Source organism: Carettochelys insculpta, chromosome 1, assembly GCF_033958435.1.
Source record: "Carettochelys insculpta isolate YL-2023 chromosome 1, ASM3395843v1, whole genome shotgun sequence".
Lineage (NCBI taxonomy): Eukaryota > Metazoa > Chordata > Testudines > Carettochelyidae > Carettochelys > Carettochelys insculpta.
In genome coordinates this window covers 352,053,231-352,079,878 of record NC_134137.1, presented here as the reverse complement: position 1 = coordinate 352,079,878, position 26,648 = coordinate 352,053,231, and the positions used below count along the sequence as shown (strand labels likewise).

General features: G+C 45.6%; 2 protein-coding genes across 3 annotated transcripts in view; both read left to right on the top strand.

The window, feature by feature from the left end:
* Positions 1-8,783, top strand: part of BCAP29 (B cell receptor associated protein 29) — a 41,732-nt gene extending 32,949 nt beyond the window's left edge. For both annotated transcript variants that reach the window (XM_075016513.1, XM_075016505.1), the window contains exons 7-8: positions 1,867-1,967; positions 7,447-8,783. In XM_075016513.1, the coding sequence (XP_074872614.1) occupies positions 1,867-1,967; positions 7,447-7,485 (140 nt within the window). In that variant the 3' untranslated portion in view covers positions 7,486-8,783. The remainder of the gene's footprint in view (positions 1-1,866; positions 1,968-7,446) is intronic.
* A 7,588-nt stretch (positions 8,784-16,371) lies between these two features.
* SLC26A4 (solute carrier family 26 member 4) overlaps positions 16,372-26,648 on the top strand; it is a 40,884-nt gene continuing 30,607 nt past the window's right edge. The window contains exons 1-3 of the mRNA XM_075016374.1: positions 16,372-16,409; positions 16,649-16,805; positions 23,593-23,732. Coding sequence (XP_074872475.1) covers positions 16,657-16,805; positions 23,593-23,732 — 289 coding nt within the window. The 5' untranslated portion in view covers positions 16,372-16,409; positions 16,649-16,656. The remainder of the gene's footprint in view (positions 16,410-16,648; positions 16,806-23,592; positions 23,733-26,648) is intronic.

The following is a 26,648-nucleotide window of genomic DNA, read 5'->3' as shown; positions in this document are numbered from 1 at the left end:
TATTTTTGCTTAGGGAAGGTCTAATGTTAGTCAAATGGAAATGTATATGTTGCTGTGGAATGTAGTCCCTGGTCCTGTAATACTTACTTTCAGGTAGTCTTGGTAAGAACAATTGGGCGAGACTACTTTCAAAAGTAAGGCTTGCAGATATTTTCATTTAAGATGCTCGATGTAATATATGGATAGGCAATTTGTGGTGTATATTATCAGGCTGGTTATTTTAATGAGTATAACTCCATTATGTGTTTAACTCCCAACTCCTGTCACCTGAAATGCATCGCATTTGTTTGAACTTCACATATCATATACTTATCAAATCTTATCAAAACAAAAAAGCAGTCAAGTAGCACTTTGAAGACTAACAAAATAATTTATTAGGTGAGCTTTCATGGGACAGACCCACTTCTTCAGACCATAGCCATACCAGATATTGAGTCTGTTCTGCTATGGCTATGGCTATGGTCACCTAATAAATTATTTTGTTAGTCTTTGCTACTCGACTGTTTTTTTGTTTTGATAGTATGTAGACTAGCACGGCTCTCTCTCTTTTACTAATCAAATCTTACTGCTCAGTGAACCTCCATTAGATACACAGCTCCTAATTCTGGGGAAAAAAGTACAAATCTATCTGGTCTACATTTAAAAAATCTGAGTTGCTTTAGAATGCCATTTTTACAAATGAAAAATGGTGAAATCTGAAAATGTAAAATATGTATTTTCCTGTGAAAATTAAGTGAATTATATGACAAACTAGATTTTATTCCAAAAACCAAATGGACATATAAGACACTGCACCACATAAAATATCTTCTTAAGTACCCAGCATTTAAATTATTTGAACAACTTGACTTCTGGACATCACTAAATGAGATATTTCTGTATGTGGACACACAGGATAGATATGCAGAACATGCTGTCTCCAATAGAAATTGCATTCAAACAGATCTTAAGTCCTCCTGTTGTGCTATTTGACACCTTAGTGACAGTTCTCCAGAATGAAACAAATGAGTAACTGCATAACTGGAAAATGGTCCCAGGCAATAACGACAATCCTAACATCCAAAGGCAGCTGCAAAAATTATTTCCTAAAACAGGTGGAGAGAGAGAAAAATCACTATACCTTGTGGGAAACCTGTGGTCTAATAACAGGAAGTTACCTTTCCATACTCTTTGAGAACTGCTTGGTACAAACTGGCTTCTAGTTGTAGAATGATGATGTGAGAGAAAGTACAGCCCCCTAGTCCTTTGCTACAATCTAACATATCTTGGTTGAATATAACAAATCTCCCAAATACCTATCCCAAATTACGAAATCATTGGTGCATATCATTTTATGCTCTCCAGGTTTAGATGCAAAAACTAAATGTGATATAAAAAAAACTGATTGTATCAAAAATTAGTCAATCATACAGTGCAATAGATTGTACAATTCTTTATAAAGCATCATCTGCTTATAAGTGTATTTCTTTTCTGAACAAATCTACAAAAGGGACAGGAATAGAAACACATACAATATATTAAAAAGTAGTAAGTTCTTCTGAAACTTTCCAGTGTAATACTTTCGAATTTCATTTTCTACAGGTAATGACTCTTTCATTCTATTTATACATCAAATATCTGCTTACCTACAATTGTTTAAATTACAATGACAATACTTCATATTTACACCAACACAAAATCTTAGTCGGACAGTTTTTGAAATCAGTAGATCACTGTAATGTCAGAATTGGGACATATATTTCTGCTGCACATACTGTTAAAGAGAGAACTGAACACTTACTCTTGGATGGCTGAAACGTTATTGCATAGATGTTTCTTCATACCACAATTAGTGGCTAATGATAAATTCACTTCTATATCTTATAGCTCTCTCCAAGGCAAAAAATGAAGTAACTGCAATTAAAAAGCAATCTGAAGGCCTTAAAAGAGAATATGATCGCCTTATGAAAGAACATGAACGTCTGCAGGTAGGTGGTTGTGCTTCACTGAATGAGCAGAATGTTCTGAAATTGTACTAACAAAATTACACAAGTTGGATGTTTCTTTTCTAAGAACAAGAGAATTTATCAAGCCCTTTGGTATATGTTAACATGAACATTACTCCCTGAAGGTAATAAAAATACCTAATAGAATTCTGACTTCTTGCAGGAATCTTATGCCAAAGCTGGGTAGATTTTTTTTTTTTTTTTTTTTCCCCCCTAAGGTGAAAAAAGGGTCAGGTGGCATCATCTGATTTCTAGGTCGATGTGCTATAGCCTGGGTGTGAGTTCAGGATTCCTGTGAAGTCCTTCACTCAAGGACTGCGCCTGACAACTTCAAGAAAGTAACGGAAATTACAATAAAAGGGAAGGCTTAGGGTTGGTTTTTGTTTTTATGATTTTAAACATTCCTCTGTGATGTTTGCAATTCAAACACTGCAGCATTGGTAATGCTTAAGAACCAGGAAGCAACAGACTATGAACAGATCAGTCTAAAGACATTATTCAAACTGAATGATGTGCAAGTTATTACTAGGCAGCCTAACTGGCAAAAGCTGAATAACTTCTCAAAATGATTTCATGGATTTTTATTGGGCTTACATGTTCAAAGGCATTGAAATACTATAAAGACAAAGTTGCTAGTACTGCCTGTTAATATTACCAGACCCTTCCCATGTAAGACTGTTTTCAGTTGATTTGAAAAGTTGTCAGACTACTCATATAGGATGACATTTTCCATTCCAGGTGTCTGCCTAAGGCTAATTTTTTGGTAACCTTTTTCAACCAAAATGGCTCCACTGTTTCCATGAACAAAAATATGGAAGATACATTGGTTTACACTGTTAACAAAATTTTGATTAGGTTTTCTTTGGGAAGTTCTATTGGCTTTGTGTGCTGGAGCAGGAACTGGAAATTTGGCGGCCAAAAATCTTTGTCTGGAATGTACCTGCCCTATTCAGAAAAATTGATGCAAATGTGACTAAATAATAAATATTCACATGTGACACTAAAACCTCTGAAGATTCCATCTTCACTGAGCATGTGGCGTCCACTCAGTACATCTGTGCCACCCCAATAGAGTTACTGAACATATTCCAGCTCAGAGCTACAGGACTGAAAATAGATTTTCTCTTTAATTGCAGCTCCCTGCTGCTTTGGGCTCGGCACTGAACTGAATACAGGGAGCCAGCTTCTCCTGTGCCGTCAATGGTGCACGCAAGCACATTGTAATGCTGTAGAGAGCATCAAAGAGGAAGCTACTTGACTTAAATACAGAGAGGATGGGAGCTAAATGGAGGAGGGAAAGTAGTACAGTGGTTCAAGATGTCTGATAAGACTGAGGGTGGGGAGAGAGAATTTGACTGGGCTGAGGAGACCGATTGGGCAAGAAGACTGAATGAGGAAACAAGTCTAGGGTTTGGATGGGGAGACATGGGGGGATGCTGAACGAGGGAACTGGGATGAAAAGCCTGAGAGGAAGAGACCTGGACTGGGACAAGGAGCCTGGGGTGGGGAAGAGACAGGATTGTGACACATTGAAGAGGATGAGGCTGAAGGAAACAAGTTTGGGCAAGTGAGAAGAACAGGCAAAAAAGTCTTAATGCTCTCTAGAATATAATCTCTTGCCAAAGCAAAGAATGGAAACTAAGATACCCAAGTCGTTTCATTCCTCTGCTAAAAAAACAAAGCAGCAGAAATGTAGCACTTCAAAGACTAATAAAATGATGTATTTGGTGATGAGCTTTCGTGGGACAGACCCACATCATCATATCAATAGCATTTCTGGTACCAACTGACCTCTATAAGTACAGAGGTCCAAAAAAAAATTGCAGTAAAAACTGACAGTTGAAGTACATAGGACCAAAGGAGGTGGTCTAAGGGTGGGTGATAAGTGTCTTACCTGAGATAATTAAAAGCATCAAAGGGAGGGAGGTAGTCCATGTAATGTGTGTGGTAATTGTTGTCTTTGTTCATACCAAGTGTTAATGTGTCAAATTTGAATATGAACTCCAATTCACAACTTTCTCTATGTAATCTGTTTTTAAAGTCTGTTTGTTCTAAGGCACAAATTCTCAGGTCTTTAATAGAATGTCACTCTTTACTGGGAATGCTGTTGATCTGATGAAGTGGGTCTGTCCCACGAAAGCTCATCACCAAATAAATTATTTTGTTAGTCTTGAAAGTGCTACATTTCTGCTGTTTTGTTAGAATACAGACTAACGTGGCTACCTCTCTGTTACCATTCCTCTGCTGTCAGCCAGTATCCGTAAAACCCTCTGGCAGTGTCTCATTTCCCCCTACACCCAGGCTGATTCACATTGCGGATGACAGCACTACTATTATTGCCAGTTACCTCACTGGCTCAAGTGACAGAGGTGTGTGGTGGACCTATGGTTCCAATCCTGCCATTGATACTCACATGGCTCAGCAATATGCTACATGATGGAATTTGGTTGCTTCTTTAAAAAAAGAAATTACATGCAAGCAGACAGCTATAGAAAGAACACACTGAATGAGGATATAAACAACATATCAAATAGATTCACATTGACTGTCCATACTGAGCGCTGCCTGAGGCAGGGGTCCTTTGGAACAAATAGTATGTGAATCATTTAAGTAAACACCTTATAAGGCATGCACATCAAATGGAGCCAAATTAGGTTTGCACAAGCATCCTTTATTCTCTTAATCCTAATGTTGAGTGCTTGACTTTGCAACCTTCATGCTTTTTTAACATGTTTGTTGTGTGGTGTTTTTGTTTTAAGAGAAGATCTCTTTTCCCCTCTCCCCTTACTTCTCTTTCAGTCAAGCATGATTTCTTGAGAATATTTTCTACTTTTTTTCCTTCTCAGATCAGGACAAGTAATACTTTATATCTACATTAATATATACTCAGTGAGAGAAAGATGTGGGCTTATGCAGTTTCACAGACACCACTAACACATGTGAACCCCTGCCAACCTTCAGCCTTGACCTAAAAAAAATTAAAACTCTTAAAGTTCTGCAAAGCTGGAAAAACTCTTCCACTATTCTTAAGTGCAGCTTCAGTTAGAGAAGTGATTTTTGTAAAATATCAAACCCCACCATCACCACATGTTAGCACCACATAGGTACATCATATATGTTTACTAGAGAAAACATTTTGTTTATGTTAATTGTATTAGCTCTGTAGCGTTTCTGTGTCCTGAGGAACTTTTATGTGCCACTGGAACTAGGCTTCAGCAGTGCTGTGGGGGAGAGAGCAGAATTCCGTTGACACCTACATCAATAAAATTGCTTGCCAAATTCTAAGCGTAGACTTTTCATTATGAAAGGTGTTGCAGCCTCCAGAAAGAATGCAGATATCTTTCTGTGTTGTAGGGGGAGATTGTTGTTGGAAAATTTTGTTTTGCCTTTGTTAAATGTTGTTGTAAGCTGTCAACTTGCAAAGTGAACGAACTTTCTTTCTCAAAATGAAGTGAATATGGAACTCCATTTGTAGTTTGAGTGTTTTTGGTCATTTTTGTCAATTGTGGTACATAAGTTAAAATCGGAGATCAACATGAGTATTGAGAAAGATAGCGGATGCGTCTACACTTGCATTCCTCTTTTGAAAAGAGGTATGCAAATGAGGTGATTTGGAAATTCAAAGTGTGTTAATTTGCACCTAATTTGCATATTCTGATTTCAAAAGAGCATCTTTGGAAAGAAGAAAGCCAGTGTGGACGCTGCTCTTTCAAAAGGACACACCATCTTCGAAAGAATCCTTCTTCCCTTTATTTAAGGGGAAGGAGGATTCTTTTGAAGATGGGGTTTCCTTTCGAAAGAGCAGCGTCCACACTGCTTTCTTCTTTCAAAAGAAGCTCTTTTGAAATTAGAATAGGCAAATGAGGTGCCAAATATTCAAATTTATACATTTGCATGTTTGTTTGCCTCATTTGCATTCCTCTTTTGAAAGAGGAATGCAAGTGTAGACTCGCCCAGCCTGTCTAAATTGCCAAGAAATGTTGGAAAAAGATATGCAAACTGCGCAATGCATTTGTGTATCTCTTGCTGACGGTTGTTAGAAGAGACTTTCCCAACATTTGGCCTGGCCATTGGAGCCAAATGTTGGGGGAAAACCCCCTCTGCAGACGCATCCTTTCTTCCTTGGGGAACAAGGATGACTGGGATGTCAGCAGAAGGTTCCCAGAGTGTTAGGCTTCTGTCGGGAGACCTCCAGGATCCCCACAGAAGCCTGCAGTCTAGACATAGCAATAGACTTCCCCCACAACCCAGAGGTGAGGTTTCAGCCACCTGCAGAACTGTGTGCCTACTGCAGGTCGAGCTTCATGCAGTTCACAAACCTGCCCCCTCCCACACCCATCTTCCACCTACCAGACTAGTGGTATGGGGAGCTCAGGATGTCTTCTCCCAGCAGGGAGGGATTCTCGGGGATCCAGCCCTGCATGCTGTACCTGCCAAAACTCAGGGCTTCAGCAGCAGAACTGAATCTCCAAGCCCCACCAGGCGTGCCCCGATTTTCAAACTAATGAAAGCTGTCAGATCTTACTCAGAGTTGCAATAGTAACAGATTTTTCTGATTTGTTCTCCTTGCTTACTGTTTTTGGTTCTCTGTGTCTTAAATATTGAGTGTGTTCTGGTCTGGATATGGTCTGAAGAAGTGGGTCTGTCCCACGAAAGCTCACCTAATAAACAGTTTTGCTAGTCTTTAAAGTGCTACTTGACTGCTTTTTGTTTTGAAAGTTGCAATAAGTTTTGACCCACCTCCTGAGCTGTAGCAATAGTTTCAGCCTACTGGCCTTTGGGGGAGGGAGGAGTGGTTGTAACCAGTGGGTCTTGCCCTTTCAGAATTACTGGCTGTATCTCCCAGCTAAGTTGTCCACCTGCAACCTCTCCCCATGTTCCTGTCAAGACAGTTCCATGGATCTTAGGTCTAGGATGTGAGCTATTCCTTATCTTCCAGGTTCTTCTTCTGCAGTGGGACCATGGTGTTTCCAATGCATTTTGGAACTTCTGTGGCTGCCGTGTGCGCCCAGTATCTCTTACCCTTTCAGAATTCAACATTAGGATATTCGTTACGGCTGTGTCTACACCTGCATTCCTCTTTTGAAAGGGTATGCAAATGAAGGGAATAAAATGCAAATGAGGTGCAGATTTGCATGTCTGACACTTCATTTGCATATTCTTATTTTGAAATAGCTTCTTTCGAAAGAAGAAAACCAGTGTAGACACTGCTTTTTCGAAAGTAAACCCCATCTTCGAAAGAATCCTTGTTCCCTTTTTTTATGGCTATTTTGAAATAAGAATATGCAAGTGAGGTGCCAGAGATGCAAATATGCACCTCATTTGCATTTTGATTTGCATACCTTTTTCAAAAGAGGAATGCAAGTGTAGACAGACACAGCCTATGAGACATCAGTTTCTAGTCTACCAAATGCCAAGCTATTAATTTGCTCCTTTGTGATGTCTGTTTTTTTATTTGCAGGACCTCCTAGATGAAGAAGAGGACAAGAAAGATCAGTAGCAGCAATACAGGAAAGACTCCTTAGCTATAACTGCATCAGTGTGAAGTCTCTTGTTCTTCTTCTCTTTAGCTTACTGAAGTAGATGACACAAGGTTTGATTTTTTCTTAAGAAAATCAAATCCGCTGCAGTTCATTTCTCAGATTCTACTTGTAACTCCTGTGTGCCAAATATATTCTGTGTTGCAATGTGAGACTACTGAGTGCTATGTGGGATATGCTTTGAGGTTTATATTGCAGTTCTTGTGAGGAAAATTGTAAGTATTTAAATGAAAATTTTCCATCTGCTTGAACAAATCAGATGCTCTCAATCCCTTTGCCCTCAAAAATGGTAAAAGATCATGCACAGTAACGCCAATTGCTTGTAACATTTGAGTGGTTTTATAAATCACACCAAACCATGAAAATATGGTGGCTTTAACTTAGGAGCAGGCCATAACCTGTGTGAGCTGGACACAGCCGCTGGTGGTCTGTCAGTTGCTTTGTTTACGTGAGTGTCCGCAGGTAGGGTCTGTTGGGCCACCAGGGGCTGCAGTGTACCATTCCCATCCAAGGAGAGCTGCAGGAAGTGGTGTACCGGCCCATGCTGCTGCTTGTAGCTCCCATTGACTAGGAACGCAAGCTGCGAGCAGCCATACCTGCAGATGCTCAGGTAAACAACGTGTGGTGGCCTGCCAGCCACTAATCTTGGAGAAGCATGTCCAGCTGCAAGCCACTTATTGTCGGCTCTAACCCCTTTTTGCCAAAGACTACCAGGCCTGCTGTGAAATTTAATTACTTACATGTTAAATAAGACTATATATTCATTTTTCATTCTACTTATGTAGAAGGGTTGATTGACAATCAGTAAAAATATAAACTTTAGATTTCTAAATCCACCTCACATTAGTTTGTTCTCATTGTGCCACACAGATGAGCATGTTCCATAATTACCCATTTTGCATATCTTTGGGTTATTCTTTTGAAATATTTCAGAGTTTTTAGTCACAAATGGTATTGGTGGGTTTTTATTATTCCCCAGTTCACTTGTACAAAGATTTAAATCGGTTTACTTTCTGTGTGTGCCGCTGAGCTTTCCTGCTTTGCAAAGTGTAAACTACTTTGAAGAATGTTCATGTATAATTTACTCATGCTAATGAATAGCAATTAATAGTTTGAGTAGTTTGTACAATACCTCAAATGTAAATTTTTACATCTTTTTTGCATCTAACAGCTATGTTCTGATTAATTTCTGCATTAGTGGTTCAAATTTTGTACTTGAAGATGGAATATGATATATTAAAAGGATTGTTCAATCTAATGAGGTCATCAGAGAAAATGGGCTGTTTTCAAAAAACTGTCTCCATTAAAACCTTAAAATCAGCATTTTTAAGTATACACATGAAGAACAAAACATGTTTATAATATTGCTGTTTCACTTGTGGTGTTGGGAAACGTGTGATGCTGATTAGTGTTTTTAAATTAATACCAATGAGAGGGTTCAAAATGAATGTTAATGGAAAAGTTCAGAACAGACAATAGCTACATCTACACGTGAAGCCTACATCGAAGTAGCTTATTTCGATGTAGCGACATCGAAGAATAACGTATACACATCCTCCAGAGCTGGCAACGTCGACGTTCAACATAGACGTTGCGCAGCACCACATCGAAATAGGCGCTGCGAGGGAACGTCTACACGCCAAAGTAGCACACATCGAAATAAGGGTGCCAGGAACAGCTGCAGACAGGGTCACAGGGCGAACTCAACAGCAAGCTGCTCCCTTAAAGGGCCCCTCCCAGACACAGTTGCACTAAACAACACAAGATCCACAGAGCCGACAACTGGTTGCAGACCCTGTGCGTCCAGCATGGATCCCCAGCTGCAGCAGCCAGAAGCCCTGAGCTAAGGGCTGCTGCACACGGTGACCATAGAGCCCCACAGGGGCTGGAGAGAGAGCGTCTCTCAACCCCTCAGCTGATGGCCACCAGGGCGGACCCCGCTATTTCGATGTTGCGGGACGCGGATCGTCTACACGTGCCCTACTTCGATGTTCAACTTCGAAGTAGGGCGCTATTCCCATCCCCTCATGGGGTTAGCGGCTTCGACGTCTCACCGCCTAACGTCAATGTTAACATCGAAATAGCGCCCAACACGTGTAGCCGTGACGGGAGCTATTTCGAAGTTAGTGCCGCTATTTCGAAGTAGCGTGCACGTGTAGACACGGCTAATATGAACGCAGCATGCCATATAAGGAAGTATGTGCTCAGCAAAATTATTCAGCCTAGTAGGGAAGTTGATGCCATGTGCTTGTGGGAAGCAAGAGGAATTTTTTCACCCCATACAGGGATTTAATACACTTTTTGCAATTTCAGCAGAAAATGAAGAGCTGGTAAAATATCTGCTTGGTGTGCATGAGTTGTGTTTTCTGATAAAACGTAGAAAGCAAGGACCCAATCTTGCAAACTGATTTGGAGGAATAGTAACAGAGAGATAGCTGTGTTAGTCTGTGTTCTAACAAAACAAAACAGCAGTCACGTAACACTTTAAAGACCAACAAAATGATTTATTAGGTGATGAGCTTTAGTGGGACAGACCCACTTCTTCACAGAAGTGGGTCTGTCCCACTAAAGCTCATCACCTAATAAATCATTTTGTTGGTCTTTAAAGTGTTACGTGACTGTTTTGATTTGGAGGGAACGGAGGCTTAATGCGTGGAGCTCAGCTTCTAGGTTAGTGCATAAAACTTCTGGCTCCAACTAAATGCTTTAGTGTTATCAGCTTGCCTGTGTGGCCTGGACACAACCTTAATATTAACATATAAAAACCTGCATTTCAAAGAACCTTAAAGGTATATAATCAAGTACCCAACCATTTGAAAATACAGTTGCCCATGTAAACGGCCCAGTTTTCCCACTACTCTCACTTTCAGAAACAACTCAACAAAAACAGCTGACATTTAAAAAAAAAAATCAGTGTAGGCCCAGCTTTAAAATCTTCAAGAAGTTTTGCAAAAACAGGAACTGAAAACAAGTGTTGTTGAAAGTGCTAGAGAACTTTACTGATGTTTGTCTACTCCATGTGAAATAGTACCTAGCATTGTTAAAGATCCAAAAGTGCTTGCATCCTATAGAAAGGAATAAGCATTCTTGTTGTGAAATATAGCTGTGAAATAAATTCAATGCACAGCAATTTTGTATTAATATTTAGATTAGAATTCTGAGAATACTATGTACATAATGAAGATGAGAGGGAAGATTAGGACCAACATACATCCACTTTTAAATACAAAGATAAACCGGTTGTAAATTATATTAATTTCTTGGGAGAGGGGCAAATTTAACACTGGCTCACATAGCAGTAGTTATAGAAGCCAGTCTTGAAAAGATCTGGAGGAGGATAGGACAGTAGGTAGTAATGCTAATCAGTATAGGGAACATGTTTCAATAAATGCAGATAAAAAAAAAAAACCCTAGTTTTAACTCTACATTACCTCCCCCCTTGTTTCTGCCTTAGAGGTGCTCCAATAACATTTTATCAAAGCAGGTGACAGATCTGTTAGATTCCAGTCTTCATGTTAAGCCATTCTGACAACTGGGTTCAGAGACAAATTAGGTAAATTCAGGGAGAATAGGTCCATCAGTGGCTATTAGACAAGATTGGTAGAGATGAACCTCATGGTCTAGATATTCCTGAATGGATGGATCACTTGAAATTGCCCTGTTCTAGTATTGCCCGCTGTTTAGAGATGTCAAACTGGCTACCTTGGTCAGAGCCAGTGTAACTGTTCTTTATTCCTTCAACTCTTCTGACAAATACTTGGTTTCATATTACATCTGAGGCTTATTGGCATTAAAACTTGAGTTTCACCGTTCCCAGTGTCTGTCCACATGTTAAAACAGTCTGTGCTTTCAAAACTTAACTACACTTATTTGGAAAGAGGGTTAAAAGCATATTACAAATGTTTGTTTACCAGTGTGGCAAACCGAAGAGCAAGCAGCAGGTTTGAAAATGCCAGTGTTTGCTCAATCCTATTTTTTAAAACATTTTACAAGGTGGTGCAAGCAGCTGCTTTACACTGGAGCTGGGAGTTTTTTTGTTTTGCACTTTGGGGAAAAGTACTTTGGTATCCATGTTATCTCAAAACAACCTCTAGTCTGCATGACTGTGGTTTTCAGTAGAAATACTATGGGTGATATTACTCAGAATTAAACCCCCAATTTAGCTGCATAGACAAAGAATAGCATAACCAAATTGGCAAATACTTGACTTTTGTTCATTACCTTATATACAGTGAAACCAGTCAAAAATTGCTTTCTCATCTTAGATTTAGCAACCCGTTTAAGCCTGTACATCCCAACAGAATTCACTTTGGGCAAAGTTGGGTTCAAAGAGGGCAAAATAGGCCAGGCTGAAATAATGCTTCGCACTCTCCATTAACCCTTCTAAGCGTTTGAAGAGGGGGTAGAACGCATATTGCCGGATGCGCAATGGGGAAACCTTTATTTTACAGATCCTCCCGTTTTTGTGTCCCTTGCGTTGCAGTCCTGCCCGCTGGCCGGCGGCGAGAACTTACCGCCCCTTCCTCGCACCCACGGAAGCAAGTCACTCCTAACGGGCGGGGAAAGAGGCAGGCGCAGTCTTCGCGTCCCGCCCTGCTTGGCAGAGTTGACTGGGCGCAAAGCTGTGGGAAGCGGGGCGCATCGCGCGGATACTGTTACTAGGTCCGTGGCAGGAGCTCCAACGCTGGAGCACGGGAGACCGACAGGCAGCGCTAACTGCAGGGGCTCCCGGCCTTCGGGGAGCGCACAGAGCTTGTCGCTTTCAGTTCCCCAGCCGGGGGTGGCGGAAGCAGGACGCTGCGTCTTTCCCTCGCCGCGGGCGATGACTTGCGCCCGTGGGGGCGGTGAATGTCCATCGCCTGCCGTTGTGCAAGGCGTCTGCAGGAGGGGCATGAAAGCAGGGCGGCTGTTTCCCTTTTCCCCCGCAAACCCAGGCGGGCTGGGCTGGGTGACACCACGCGCTCCGGGGGTAGAGCCCGGCGATGCCTGGGGCAGTGCCCCACTCTGCGCCACTCACGGTGCGGAGCTGCGCCCAGGGGCCAGGCGTCCTGCGCGCTTGTATCCCTCGGGTGCGGGTACCCGGAGCCGGGCCCGGGGCGCTCACAACCCGCACGCGCGGACGGGCTCCTGAGCGGGGCCGAGGAACTAGGGGTTAAACAGCAGGAACAGAACAGGTGTGAAAGAAGCGCTCGAGGCTCCGCGCCACAAGGACCCCCAGGCCGGCCCCGGGGGAAAGTACCGGGGGAAAGAGGAAGGGAGGAAGAGCCTCGCTCCTGGCAGGCAGGTTTCGTCCCGCGGAAGGAGGGGGGCGGCTGGGGCTCTCAGTGCAGGCGTAGCGCCCCACGGAGCAGGGCTCGCGTCTCTCGAGCCCCTGCGTGTCCGCGGCCCCGCAGGGCGCAGAGGACCGCCCCGGGGGCGCGCTGTGGGCCGGCAGGGCTGCGGTCATTCCTGCCCTACCCCTGGCGCAGCCCTCCGGGAGAGTCCCGGGCGGGCCGGGCTGCGGAGCGGGGCGCAGTCCGGCTCCTCCGCCTGGCCCCAGTGAGAGCACGCTCTGCCCAGCCTGCGGCCCTCTCCCTCCGGGGTAAGGCCCGGCCCGCCTTGACTGTCAATGGGTGTCACTAGCGGCAGCGCCCTCTGCTGCGGCCCCAGCGGCGGCGCTGCCCAGGACGCGCTCAGGTGCGTGGGTGTTAGCTAAGCTCGGGTGCCAGGGGCAGTGCCCCACCGGAGCGTGCGCAGGGCGATACAGCGAAGAGAACCACAGTGGCCTTGCTCTTTCGGTAGCCACCAGCTCAGCTGTCCCTGGGCTTGCCTTCGCTTTGGAAGGAGGGACGCAAATGAAGGCAATGGCAAAGGCAAAGGGGGGCACCGATCTAGGTATCCGGCGTCTCGTGTGCACACTCTCTTTTTGTCGTTCGGAAAAAAAGAAGTTTAGACGGGCTCTTTCGAAAGTAAACAATATCCTGGCCGCATCTACACTAGCCCCTTCCTTTGGGAAGGGGCATGGTAATGAGCTAGTTGGGAAGATGCTAATGAGGCGCTGTCATGAATACGCAACACCTCATTAGCATAATCCCCCCATTCACAAGCGCCACTTTGGAACTGCAGGCTGCTTGTGTAGACAGGGGCCTTTTGAAAGGACCCCTGGACTTCAAAAACCCCTTCTTCCCAAAGCCAAATGGGAAGAAGGAGCTTTTGAAGTTCGGAGAGTCCTTTTGAAAGGCCCCCGTCTACACAGGCAGCACGATTCCAAAGTACAGCTTTCAAATTGTGCACAGCCACTATTATGCTAGTGAGGTACTGCATATTCACGGAGCCCCTCATTAGCATCTTCCCAACTCGGTTTTGCCATGCCCCTTCTGAAAGGAAGGGGCTAGTGTAGATGTTGCCCTTCAAAATAACCTTCTTCCTCTTGGATCCCTCTACACTGGCATTCCTCTTTCGAAAGAGGTGTGCAAATGAGACAAACAGAAAATTCCAAAAAGGTATAAATTTGCGTATTTGACACCTCATTTGCATTTTCTAATTTCAAAAGAGCTTCTTTCAAAAGAAGAAAGCCAGGCCTGTCTACACTAGACCCAAACTTCGAAATGGCCATGTAAATGGCCATTTTGAAGTTTACTAATGAAGCGCTGAAATACATATTCAGCGCCTCATTAGCACGCCCGTGGCTGCGGCACTTCGAAATTGATGCAGCTCGCAGCCGCGCAGCTCGTCCCGACGGGGCTCCTTCTCGAAAGGACCCCAGCTACTTCGAAGTCCCCTTATTTCCATCTGCTCACAGGAATAAGGGGACTTCGAAGTAGGCGGGGTGCTTTCGAAAAGGAGCCCCGTGGGGACGAGCTGCGCGGTGGCGAGCTGCGTCAATTTCCAAGTGCCGCGGAGGACCGCATGCTAATGAGGCGCCGAATATGTATTCGAAGTTTGGGGCTAGTGTAGACATAGCCCCAGTGTGGCCGCTGCTCTTTCAAAAGTAAACCCATCTTCGAAAGAATCCTTTATTTAATTAAATAAAGGGAATAAAGATTCTTTCGAAGATGGGTTTACTTTTGAAAGAGCAGCGGCCACACTGGCTTTCTTCTTTTGAAAGAAGCTCTTCTGAAATTAGAATATGCAAACGAGGTGCCAAATACGCAAATTTATACCTTATTTGCATTTTATTGACCTCATTTGCATACCTCTTTCAAAAGAGGAACGCCAGTGTAGACGCGCGCCTTTTGCGTTGGGAAGGGGGGTTATTTTTGAAAGAGGCCCGTCCATACTGCTCTTTCCAAAAGAGTCACTTTGGAAAGGAGATTTTGCCCATCAGCGTCTCCTTTGCATTTTTCGGTCCCTTCATTTGCGTTGCTCTTCCCAGCCTGGCCTGCAAGTATAGACGCAGCCCTGGGGCCCGATGCAGGGCATGAGATCTGCGCTCCCCTCTAGCACTGCGCCAGACCGCGGTGGCGGCTCTAGCCAGCCCAGCCGCCCACTTCCCTGGGGAGCGGGTCTCGCGCCCGAACGGCCCTGAGCGCCGCAGCCCCCAGCGCGTGCGGTGCGGTGCGGTGCGGTGCGGTGCAGTGCAGGGCTGCGGGCCGCAGTGGTGTTGGACACGCGCTGTGCGGAGCCGAGAGCGTCACTCCCGGGCTGAGCTCGGGGCCGCGGGCGGGGAGCTGCTGGCGCGGCCGGCGGGACGCGGCCCCACTCCAGCCCTGGGGCGGCACTGGCGGCCTGGGACACAGCAGGTCGGGCCAGGGGCCCTTCCGGGCCACGTGTCGCCCCCGGCGGCTGGGAACTGGAGTCCGGCCGGGCCCGGCCTGAGGAGAGGAGACGGGGCCAGGGCGGCACGTGGCGCTCCCCGGGGGCGCGGGCCCGTGCGGGAAGGGGGGGCAGAGGCGAGCGCCGGGCTGGCCCGCGGGAAAGGCCGCTCGGGCCCCGGGAGCCCTGCCCGGGTTGGCTTGGGGGGGTCTGGCCCTGCCCGGCGCCTTGCTTGGAGCTGGACCTGGGCCCCGGCCGAGCGCAAAGCTGCCTTGCTGGACGCCCCCCACCGCCCACTCCCGGGGCACAGCCGCGCCAGCCGCCCGGTTCTCAGGCTGCAGCACTGCCCGGGGCCGGCGGCAGAGCAGACCCCGCCGGGGGCCACCGCCTGTTGGGCAGCGCGTGGGACTAACCCGCTCGCGGGCCCCTCCCGCACCCAGCCGGCGGGGGCTGCGCAGGGACAGGCGGACGGGAACCGAGCGGCAGAGGGGAGCGCTCCCGCGGCGTAGCCCGCGCCGCCCGGCTGGGCGCTTGGGCAGGGAGCGGAGGCGCCAGACAGACAGACGGGCGGGCAGGCAAACACACACAGACACACACACACACAGAGGAGATGGATAGACAGACACACAGGCGATTGATAGACAGACGGACACACAGGAGACAGACACACACACACACACACACACACACACACAGGAGATGGATAGACAGACAGACAGACACAGGCAGATAGACAGACACACACACAGGAGATGGATAGACAGACACACAGGCGATTGATAGACAGACGGACACACAGGAGACAGACACACACACACACACACACAGGAGATGGACAGACAGACACACACACAGAGCCCCTCCCCCCCGGGTCCGGGCCGAGCGGGACCCGATTCCCCAGCTCATTCACTAAGTCCAACGCTGCCCCGGTGCGCCCCTGGCACTGCGGGCGGGCGGGCAGCTCCCGCGGAGAGCAGCGTGGCCTTGCCGCGTCTCGGCCCGGCCCAGCCCCGCGCCCCGCGAGAGAGGGGCGGGCTGGAGCCGGTGTCTCTGTTTCCCCATAAATAACGCGTCCGGCGGGCGCTGGCCCTATAAACACGGCGGCCCGGCCGCCGCCCAGCCCAGTGCGGGGGCTCAGGAGCCGGCGTAGGTACTGCCCCGCCGCTGCCCCCGGACAGCGGCCGGCCGGGAGGGCTGCGCGCCCGGGCACTGCCCCGCCGGGAGGGCGGTGGCGGGGCGCTGGCGCCGGGGAGCCCGGGCTGGATGCGGGGCGCAGGGGGCCGGGCGGGCGGACGGGCGCTGCGGGCCGGTGCCCGAGTGCCGGGGGCAGGCAGCGGGCAGGGCGGGCTCGGCCGGCCGGCGCTGACGGTGCCGCTCTCTCCCGCGCAGGCAGGGCCATGGCAGCGGGCGGCCGGGCGGCGAGGCCGGAGCCGGGGCGGTACGTGGTGGCCCGGCCCATCTACAGCGAGCTGGCCTTCCAGGAGGAGAACGAGAAGCGAGCGCAGCTGCCGCCCACCCTGCGCGAGCGGGTCCAGGCCGCCTGCAGGTGAGAGCAGCGTGCGGGGCAGGGGCTTCCCTGCGCAGCGCCGAGCACCCCGCGCACCGCGCTCCCTGCGGGCTGGGGCTGGCTGGCGCCCCGCCGCCGCGCCAGCGCCTCGGCCGGCTCCGAGCTGCACCGCTTTACTGGGGCACGCGGGCGCGTCCCTCGCGGCAGAATCTGCCCGTGCACCTCCGGGGCGCCTGCCCAAGGCAACAGAGCCGCCCGGACGCCGCCGAGCTGCGGGCAGAAGCGATCCCCAGTAGAGCCGAGTCCAGCCGGGCCCAGTATTGGCCGAAACAGAGGAGAAATTCAGCGAGAGCAGCGGCTGGAGGCCCTGTGGACGTGCACAGGCGCTCAGCCCTTACTCCTCGCTCCTGGGAGCAGTTTTCACTGTACAGCTAAAGCGTTGCAATTGCTAAGTGATTGCATGTTATAGTCCCAGGCGGAATGAATCCATTTGCTTTCAAGACTCGTTGGTCATAACCAGCCAGGCATATCAAGGGGTGAGAATGAACTGGAACTAAGCAGAGAAGCAACTTTCCATACTATGGCAAAAAGTTGTTGTCAAAAAAATTACATACTGCTCTGCCTATAACTAGGTAAGGAGAATGTAGTTTAAATTAATGTAAACAGAGATAATTCTTAACAGAGAGATAGCCGTGCTCGTCTATATACTATCGAAACCAAAATGCAGTCCAGGAGCACTTTAAAGACTAACAAAATAATTTATTAGGTGATGAGCTTTGGTGGGACAGACCCACGTCTTCAGATCTTCCTGATCTGAAGAAGTGGGTCTGCCCCACCAAAGCTCATCACCTAATAAATTATTTTGTTAGTCTTTAAAGTGCTCCTGGACTGCTTTTTGTTTAGGAAATTCTTAGTTCTTTTCACATGCAGGGCCATATAGGAACACGGCTACTCTCTGCACTTCAGTGATCTTTCCAAAGATGATGATCTGGAAGATCTCTTGAGCTAAGTGAACACTTGCGTTCCTCTTGTGAAAGAGGACTGGAAATGAGGCAAATCGAAAATACAGATAAGGAACTGGTCTACATATCTTGTGCTTCATTTGCATAATATCATTTCAGAAGAGATTCTTTCCAAAGAAAGAAAGCAGTGTGGATGGGGCTCTTTCAGAAATAAACTTCATCTTCAAAAGAACTCTTCTTCCTGAAAGAGGGCATCTACGCACAAAAAAGCAGATGAAAAGAGCAGTCTGCTCTTTCAAAAGAGAGCATCCACACAGCCCTCGCTGTTCCGAAAGAATGGACCAAGGATAAAGATACTGGAGCCATTAGGACTGCCCTTTCAAACAAAAGGCCCCCAGATCATCTACACATGCTTTTTTCTGAACAAATCTCTCAGGAAAAGGTGCTCTTCCTCATTTGGGAGAGGGAGAGAGCCTCCGGAAGAAGCACCACATTCTTTTCAAAGGAATTCGAAAGAGCGCATTTTGTGTGTTGAAGCTCTGCTTGCACTTTTGGAAGAGGGCCTGATTTTCCAAAAGGACTTGCTAGTGTAGACGCAGCATGTGTAGTGGCATTTTACTCCTAAGAGAATACTTTTGATACCAGTGGGGCTACACACAGGCTGTGTCTACACTAGCAAGATCTTTAGAAAGATTTTTCAAAAGAAGGAGGCACTTCCAAAAGATCCAGCATCTACGTACAAAAAGCATCCTTTTGAGAGTAAATCAGAAGAAGGAGGCACTCCTTTTGAAATCACTCTTCCTTTTCCATTTCAGGAAGAGCGCCCCCTTTCGAAAGCTTCTTTAGAAAGAAAATGTGTGTAGATGCTCCACAGGCCCTGTTTATTGAAAGATCAGTCCTCCTGGAGCCTGACTTTTTGGTTCCTGGTCTGCTCTTTCGAAAGAGTAGGGGGCTGTGTAAACACTCTCTTTTGAAAGAGCAGATCACTCTTTTGATCCGCTTTTTTGTGTGTGGACCCTCTCTTTTGAAAGAAGTTCTTTTAGAAGACATCTTCTGGAAGGGCTTCTGTTGAAAGCTCTCTGTAGTGTAGGTGTAGCCACAGAGAAAGGTCTAGCCAGTGTGATTAAGAGTGACAAACTTTGACCCTTTGACCCAATATTTTGTTTGGAAAAGTGACTGATTCAAGTAGAACATTTTTGGAAACATGAACAAAAGCTAGGGTTGTCAAGTGATTAGAAAAATCAAATGTGATTAATGATGTGATGAAAAATTAATCATAATTAATCATACAATCAATGACATGATTAAACAATAATAAAGTGCCAATTATGTAAGTATTTTGGATATTTTCTACATTTTCAAATATATTAATTTAAATTACAACAGACTATACATTGTATGGTGCTCATTTTATATTTATGTTTAGTACAAATATTTGCACTGTATAAAACAAAAGCAACGGCATTTTTCAACCTCCATGTTAGAACTACTGTAGTGCAATTACTTTATCCTGAGTGTTGAACTTACAGATGTAGAATTATGCACAAAAGATAACTGCATTCAAGAATGCAACAATATAAACCTTGACCCAACAAGTCCACTCAGTCCGTCCTCTTGTTCAGCCAATTGTTTGGACAAACAACTTTGTTTACATTTGCAGGAGATAATGCTGCCCACTTCTTTTTCACAATGTTACCTAAAAGAGAAAACAGGCATTTACATGGCACTGTTGTAGCTGGCATCACAAGGTATTTAGGTGCCAGATATGCTAAGGATTCATCTGTCTCTTCAAGCTTCAACCGCCATTCCAGAGAATATGGGTTCCTGCTGAGGACAGGTTCTGCTTGAAAAAGATCCAAAGCAGTATGGACTAATGTATGTTCATTTTCATCATCTGAGTCAGATGCCAGAGTTCCCTCTGTTTTTTTCCATCCATCGGCAAAAGTATTTGTTGTGCACTAAAGTAAGTGCTATTGTGTGCCACCACCAGAAACAAAAAACCTAGATTTAGTGCATATTTTTCAAAAAAAAGTTACTATATGTCTAATTATTCCATCCAGGACGGGAGGAATTTTAGAACTCACTTCTCAAAGAATGAAACTTGAGTGCAAGATAAATAAAAACTATGAACCATGTAGACCAATCAAAACACTAAAGTAACACACTTTGAAAGAATAACATTACCAAAACTATATGTGCATTTCAGGAAGTACCAAGTAGTACCATCAACAATAATAGAAGTGTGGGTTGACAGGTGAGTAAGCAAGAAGCAGTATGCATGTGTGTGTGTCTCAGAGATGATGTGTGTGACATAGAGCTGGGGAATGGGTGAGTGACACTGTGTGTGTGTGTGACACAGAGAGGGTGGGTGTGTATGACACAGCTGGTGGGTGTGTGACATAGCCTGTGTGTGTGCATGTGTCAAAGGGACAGTGTGTGTGCGAGTTGCTGCTGGGTAAATCTCTGAGACCCGCACGTGCTGTCTCTTTAAGATACTGAAAGTTGTCCTGCTCTGTTCTACCCCTGCTCTGAGGAGATGGGGTAAATGGGCAGGGGAGAGAGAGAGAGAGAGAGAGAGAGTGTCTGTTTGGGTGCGAATCTATGAGTGAGAGACTGTGTGAGCTGGCTGCTGAGGAAAACTCAGGTTAAATAGTGGCAGTGTCTCTTTAAGAAAGGGACTCACCTTTCAGAATAGACCTCGGAGCACAGGATTTAGCCCTTCTCTCCTGCTTTGAGGAGATGGGGGTCAGGGTCAGGCAGAGAGAGAGAGAGAATGTGTGTGTGAGAGAGAGACAGACAAACTGTGTGAATTGGCTGCTGGGGAAATCTCATGAACAATGCACTGCCCCTTTAAGAAAGGCAGGCAGTCACCCCTCAGACAGTACCAGCTCAGAGCTCCCCCATGAGCCAGGCTGTGTGCCTCCCTTCTCTGCAGCGATGGGATACAGAAGGGTGACACCTTGATATCAGCGCTCCCCTGCCCCCCACTCCACCTTGCAGTAATAACAGGAGGGTCCCGCCTGTGAACAGCTGCAGACAGAGCAAGATTCGGGGAGGTGCGCCTGAACACATGCTGCCCACTGTATGCGCTCTGCACATCAGCTGGGCAGCATGTGAATTGCTCCTGTGTAGCCAGGTCTACAGGCAGCTTTCAGAGAACATGGGATACCACCAGCAGAAGGTTGATAGTGTCTGCTGAGAGTTTGGGTTCTGTAGTTTCTTAATCAGAGTGTTGTTCTTTTAACATGTAGGAGAGGATGCTCCACATATCTTCCCCCTAAGATTCTGGTAGGCATGTCAGGTCCTTAAACATAAGGTCAAGTGCAGTAGCTGTCTTCAAAAATCTCACTTTCCTACCTCTTTTGTGTTTTGTCACATCTGCAGTGAAGGAGTTCTTCAAACCAGAGGCATAGCCGTGTTAGTCTGTAGCTTCACACGAAACAAGCAGTCCTGTAGCGCCTTAAAAACTAACAAATTTATTTATTAGGTAATGAGCTTTTGTGGGTAAGACCCACTTCTGAAAATCTGAAGAAGTGGATCTCACCCAGCAAAGCTCAATACTTAAAAGAAATTTGTTAGTCTTTAAGGTGCTATAGGACTGCTTGTTTTTCTTAAAACCAATGTGTGTTGGCGTCACCATCTGAGATTGCTACAGCATGAAATATGTGGCAGAACGCAGGTAAAATTGAGCAGGAAGCATATAATTCTTCCCAAAGGAGTGCAGTCAGAAATTAACACTTTTTTAAAATGAGTTATCATCAGCCTTGAAGTATATCCTCTGGAAAGGCAGCAGAAGCATGAAGGGGAATACAAATCTTTAGTGTATCTGGCATGTAAATAGTTTGCAATGCTGGCTACAAAAGTGCCATGGCAACACGTATTCTCACTTTCAGGAGACACTAGATAGGAAGTGGGCAGCAGTATCTCACACTTGTTTCTCTGAGCAGTTGGCTGAACAAGAAAACGACTGAACAGCAGAACTGACAGCCTCTGCAGGCCTCTGGGCAATGTGTGTGTGTGTGGGGGGGGTGTGCTCCGTGCTCCCAGAAGGAGTGGGGCCAAGGGCAGGAGGGGTAGGGCCAAAGGCACTCAGCCCTCAGGGCTGCCCAGAGACCCCACTCCCCTTAGCGCTGCTTGGAGTGAGTGACAGCCTGGTGCTCCAATGTGGTGATCCAGTGGCAATTTAAAGGGCTGGGGGTTCTGGCAACTGCTGCTGCAACTGTGGCAGTGGCCAGAGCCCCAGGCCTCTTTGAACTGCTGGACCAGAAGGCAGTTGCCCCCTTTACCTCTTACATTGTCAGGCCTGGGACTAAGAGGACTTGTGGGCTCTAAAGTTTTACATTGGTTTGCTTTTGCCTGCAATTCTGTAACCAAAAAACCAACGAACAAACAAACAAACAAAAAAAAAACCCTTGAAACACACCCCAAACACCCCCTTCCACGTTTATACTTACATGATAAAGAGTTTCCACTACAGTACTTGTATGAGGGGAATTGAAAAATACAATTTTTATAGTTTTACAGTACAAATACTTGCAATAAAAATAATACTGTAAAGTGAGCACTGTACACTTTGTATTGTGTAGCAATTGAAATCAATATATTTTAAAATATAGAAAAATATCTAACATATTTAATACATCTCAATTGATATTGTATTTCCAACAGTGTGTTTAAAATTGTGATTAATTTTATATTGTGATTAATTTTTTAGTTAATCACATGAGTTAACTGTGATTAATTGACAGTCCTGCAAAAAAAGTAAATGTTTTTGGTAAGTCACCCATTGACAGAAAATCTCTGTTGAGAAAGTTCACTTTGGTTATTCTGTTTCACAAAATACCACCTATGGGTTTTGTGAATGAAATGTTCTAAATGTTTCGATGGGTAAAAGTTGCTGTCCGCTGCAACTGTTTCCAATGGTAAATGCTAAATGTTATGTATGAAATCTGGAGTAACTCTTAACTTGAGAGCAGAATTTTGCCCTAAAGATCTGTACATTGGAAAAGGCATTCAGACAATTTCTACAAAATATCACACGTTCTTCTGTCTAAATATCACCTAGAGTGCGGCTACACTAGCCAGCTACTTTGAAATAGCTGGCACAATGTCAAAATAGTACGTGTCGTGTCTACACATGCCATGAGCTATTTCGATGTTGAAATCGACGTTAGACGGTGAGATGTCAAAATCGCTATTCCTATACGAAGGTGGGAATAGCGCCATACTTTGACGTTCAACATCGAAATAGGGCATGGGTAGACGATCCGCATCCCACTACGTCGAAATAGCGGGGTCCTCCATGGCGGCCATCAACTGAGGGGTTGAGAGATGCTCTGTTCAGCCCCTGTGGGGCTCTATGGTTGCCACGTGCAGCAGAGGGCTTCTGGCTGTTGTTGCTGCTGCTGCTGAAGCTGGGGGTCCATGTTGCATGCACAGGGTCTGCAACCGGTTGTCGGCTCTGTGGATCTCGTGCTGTGCAGGCTGAGTGTGTCTGGGAGGGGCCCTTTAAGGGAGCAGCTTGGGGCTTTGCTGGCCCCTTATTTCGACGGGGAGTGCTTGTGTGTGTGGAGGCTCCGCATTTCCTTCCGGGGCGGCTCCTTCCGACATTCTGTGTCGCCACTTCGACGTTGAACATTGATGGCACCAGCCCTGGAGGACGTGTAGACGATACACATCAAAGTAGCCTATTTTGATGTTCTTACGTCGAAATAGGCTACTTCGACGTAGTGTGCTAGTGTAGACGTAGCCCTACTGAGGTCTCTTGGTAGGATTTTTTTTTTCCACTTTCAAATTATAATTTCACAGGGATAGCTGGACTATTTAATTATCTCATTTTTGTGGGTTTTTTTTTTTTTTGGCAGCTGTTCAAGAAAAAAGGCCTTTCAGATAACCAAGTCCATTCTTCCTGTTGTGGAATGGCTACCTAAGTACAGAATAAAAGAATGGCTACTCAATGATCTCATCTCTGGTGTCAGTACTGGGCTTGTAGCTACTCTACAAGGTAAGATCTAAGCAGATTTTGTCTGTTATTAAAGAGAAATTTGATGTACTATATTGACATCCCCATAACTACATCTTACCCTTTCTAAGCAGCACTTCAGTGTTAAACTTGATTACTAGAACGGTGAGGACTAATGTTGTTTTATATTGCACAGCGAATCACTGATTTGCTTAATTTAGCCTCCTTTTCTGTTTATGCAATATTAACCAGCAGATAGCTAAGTATCTTTTTGAGTTTTTTAACTCTGTGGACATAAGGTGAACATTTAAAAATTTAATTGTGTTACTCAGTTTGTGATTGGTCACTAGTAATCCTACCTTTATTGACTGAGCATAGCAAACACTTGTTTATCCAAATGTAAACTAATGAATGTAACTCTCTGTTAACATTTGTGAGAGAAAAGCTTGTTTCAGCAAATGTTTGTAGTGAACAAGTATGAAAGGGGCATGAACCTGTCCAGTTTTAAAAATTGGAAAGGATATTCACAGTACATGGTTTGCATTGTTCAGCTGGTCATGTTAAATACATTTATTAATGACGAGCATATATACCCACTGTTGCCTGGGTCCTCAGCTCAATTAAGGAGCTTTTTTTGTGAAAATAAAAGGAACATGTATATGCTTTCTTCAAGTGATTGTATTTTTCAAAAATACAGTGTTATTTTTATGAAGTTAAATTTTATTTTGGATTTCTTAAAAGGAGGGATTTTAATTTTTTTTCTTTTTAGTTTTTCTAGTAATTTGTTTTAAAATGGGAATTCCATCAAGTGTATTTTTTCTTTATCCCTATAAACTCTTACATTTGCTATGTTTTAACAAAAAAGGGCTATAATCAATTTGATTTCCAATAACATTTTCTTCTAGTTTTCAAACCATAAGCACTGATTTAGCTGTGCCAAAACAGAGCACCATCTCTTTTCTGTGAGGTTTATTGAGAAGGAATCCTATTCCAAGTTCATCCTATTTGTGGCTTATCTTGGCTCAGTCTCTTTCAACATTCGCTAAGTTATATCAATTTTTGAGGACTGTACTTGATTTGATGATTCTGTCTCTTGTCTGTTTGGTTTTATGAGAAGCAATCCCATTTCAGGCACATCACTCTTTCTTGGCACAACAGAACCCTTCTTTTGCTGTAAGTTATAATAAGAGAAAGTTGTGTACCAAATTTGGTGGTCCTAGCTCTTACTGTTTAGGAAGAGTTCTTGATCAAACAGATAAACGATCTAAAATGTATAGTAGATTGAGAACAGTAGATAAACAGAGAGGATGGAAGGTTTACAGATGATTTAGGATTGGTTAATCATGACTATAAAGTTTTGAAGAACTCCTAAAGGATGTAAGTGAGTGTCCCATTCTCCTCCCTGGAGTCCCTAATATTAGCCATTTTCAAAGACAGGATTTGCTGGATTACTGGCCTGTTCCAGTATAGTAATTCTTTCGGGCTGGATTGTCTCTTCATTTAGACCTTTGTGCAGCCCTGCCCCCCGCATATCCTGTGCAGATGGTGAAGTCAGCTGCTGCTTCAGCATTATTTCCCCTCTTCTGCCCTTCAGCAGGTCCAGTATCTGTGTCTTACAGCTGCACGTAATCTCCCCAAACAAGACTGGGGCCTGATTGTGGCAGAGATTATGCAAAACATAATCAGAAACACTCCCTTACCCCAAAAGCTTGCCATCTAAATAGACTAGATGGACAAAGGGTGTGAGAAGGGCAGTGGAATCATCTCCATTTATTGCTCGGGAGCTCAGGTACAGACATCTGCGATGACTTGCTAAAGGTCACACCGGAAGTGTACAGCAGAGGTGGGAAACTCTCCTGAGAACCAGGCCAGGCAGAGTCTTAACCCCAGATCATTCATGCTCCCTTGCTCCCTTGCACACACACATTTTTCTTAAAGTCAGAATCCAGCAAGTACAGTTATGCCAAAAGATGCTGCAGAGTAGTGTTTGGACTCAGATGCTCTCTTCTGACACAAGTGTGCATATAGGCAGGCCCCCCCACGGGGAGGCAATGGGAACAGTTGTCCTGGGGCTCAGAGGTTCAAAACAGCCTGTGGGTCCCTGAAGCTGCTGCAACAGCAGTGTCAGTCAGAGCCCTTGTCCCTCCAAATTGCCACCTGAGCCCTGCAAGCTCTGGTCTGCACTGAGGGCTGCCTGGCATAGGTACGGTGCGCTCTAGGCAGCGCTTAAGCTCACTGGGAGAAGCAGTGCCTAGCCCTGTCTTTTCTGCCTGAGGCCCTGCCCCTTCTGGAGGTACGGAGCTGCCCCACCCACCTTGCCCAAGGGCCCAGTGAGTCTGTTGTCCCCACTGCGTATAGTGATACCAAATTAATACGAGGATTCTGTGGCTTGATTACGGCAGCATAGGCTGCCTCTAAGCCCCAGCTTAGTGTGCACAGTAACCAGGCAGTGGAACAAAAAAACTGACCTCAACAAATATGCAGATGCAAGGGACCCTCAAGTGCCTTGGAACCCAAGCACACAGATCCCAGGACTTTTCGTGCGTACTGTTTGTCAGCCTTTCCACAAGTCTATTATTTATCCGGAAGCCCGGTAACACTGTGTAATATCTGAGGGAGGACTAATGGGTGCTGTGGTGGGAGTAAGTGCTGCCTGAAACACTATGAACTTTCTGTACAGCATTAGCGGTCCGTATGTTTTAAAGTCCTATGGTTGGGATATGATGCTTCACTACACCCCTTATCTATTTCCCCCTTTATTTTTTCAGTGTAGCTGATAGGTCACACAGTTACGCAGAAGAAGGCAACATGGCTATACAGGGAAAACATCTTGCTCAGCTGCTTTTCAGCTCAGCAGAGCCCCATCATGGCCTTTCTTATTAGTTGGTCGTTTTATTGGTAAGGAGCAAAATTTTCAAATATGGGGGTCTAAGGCTAGACATCTAAATCCATATGTAC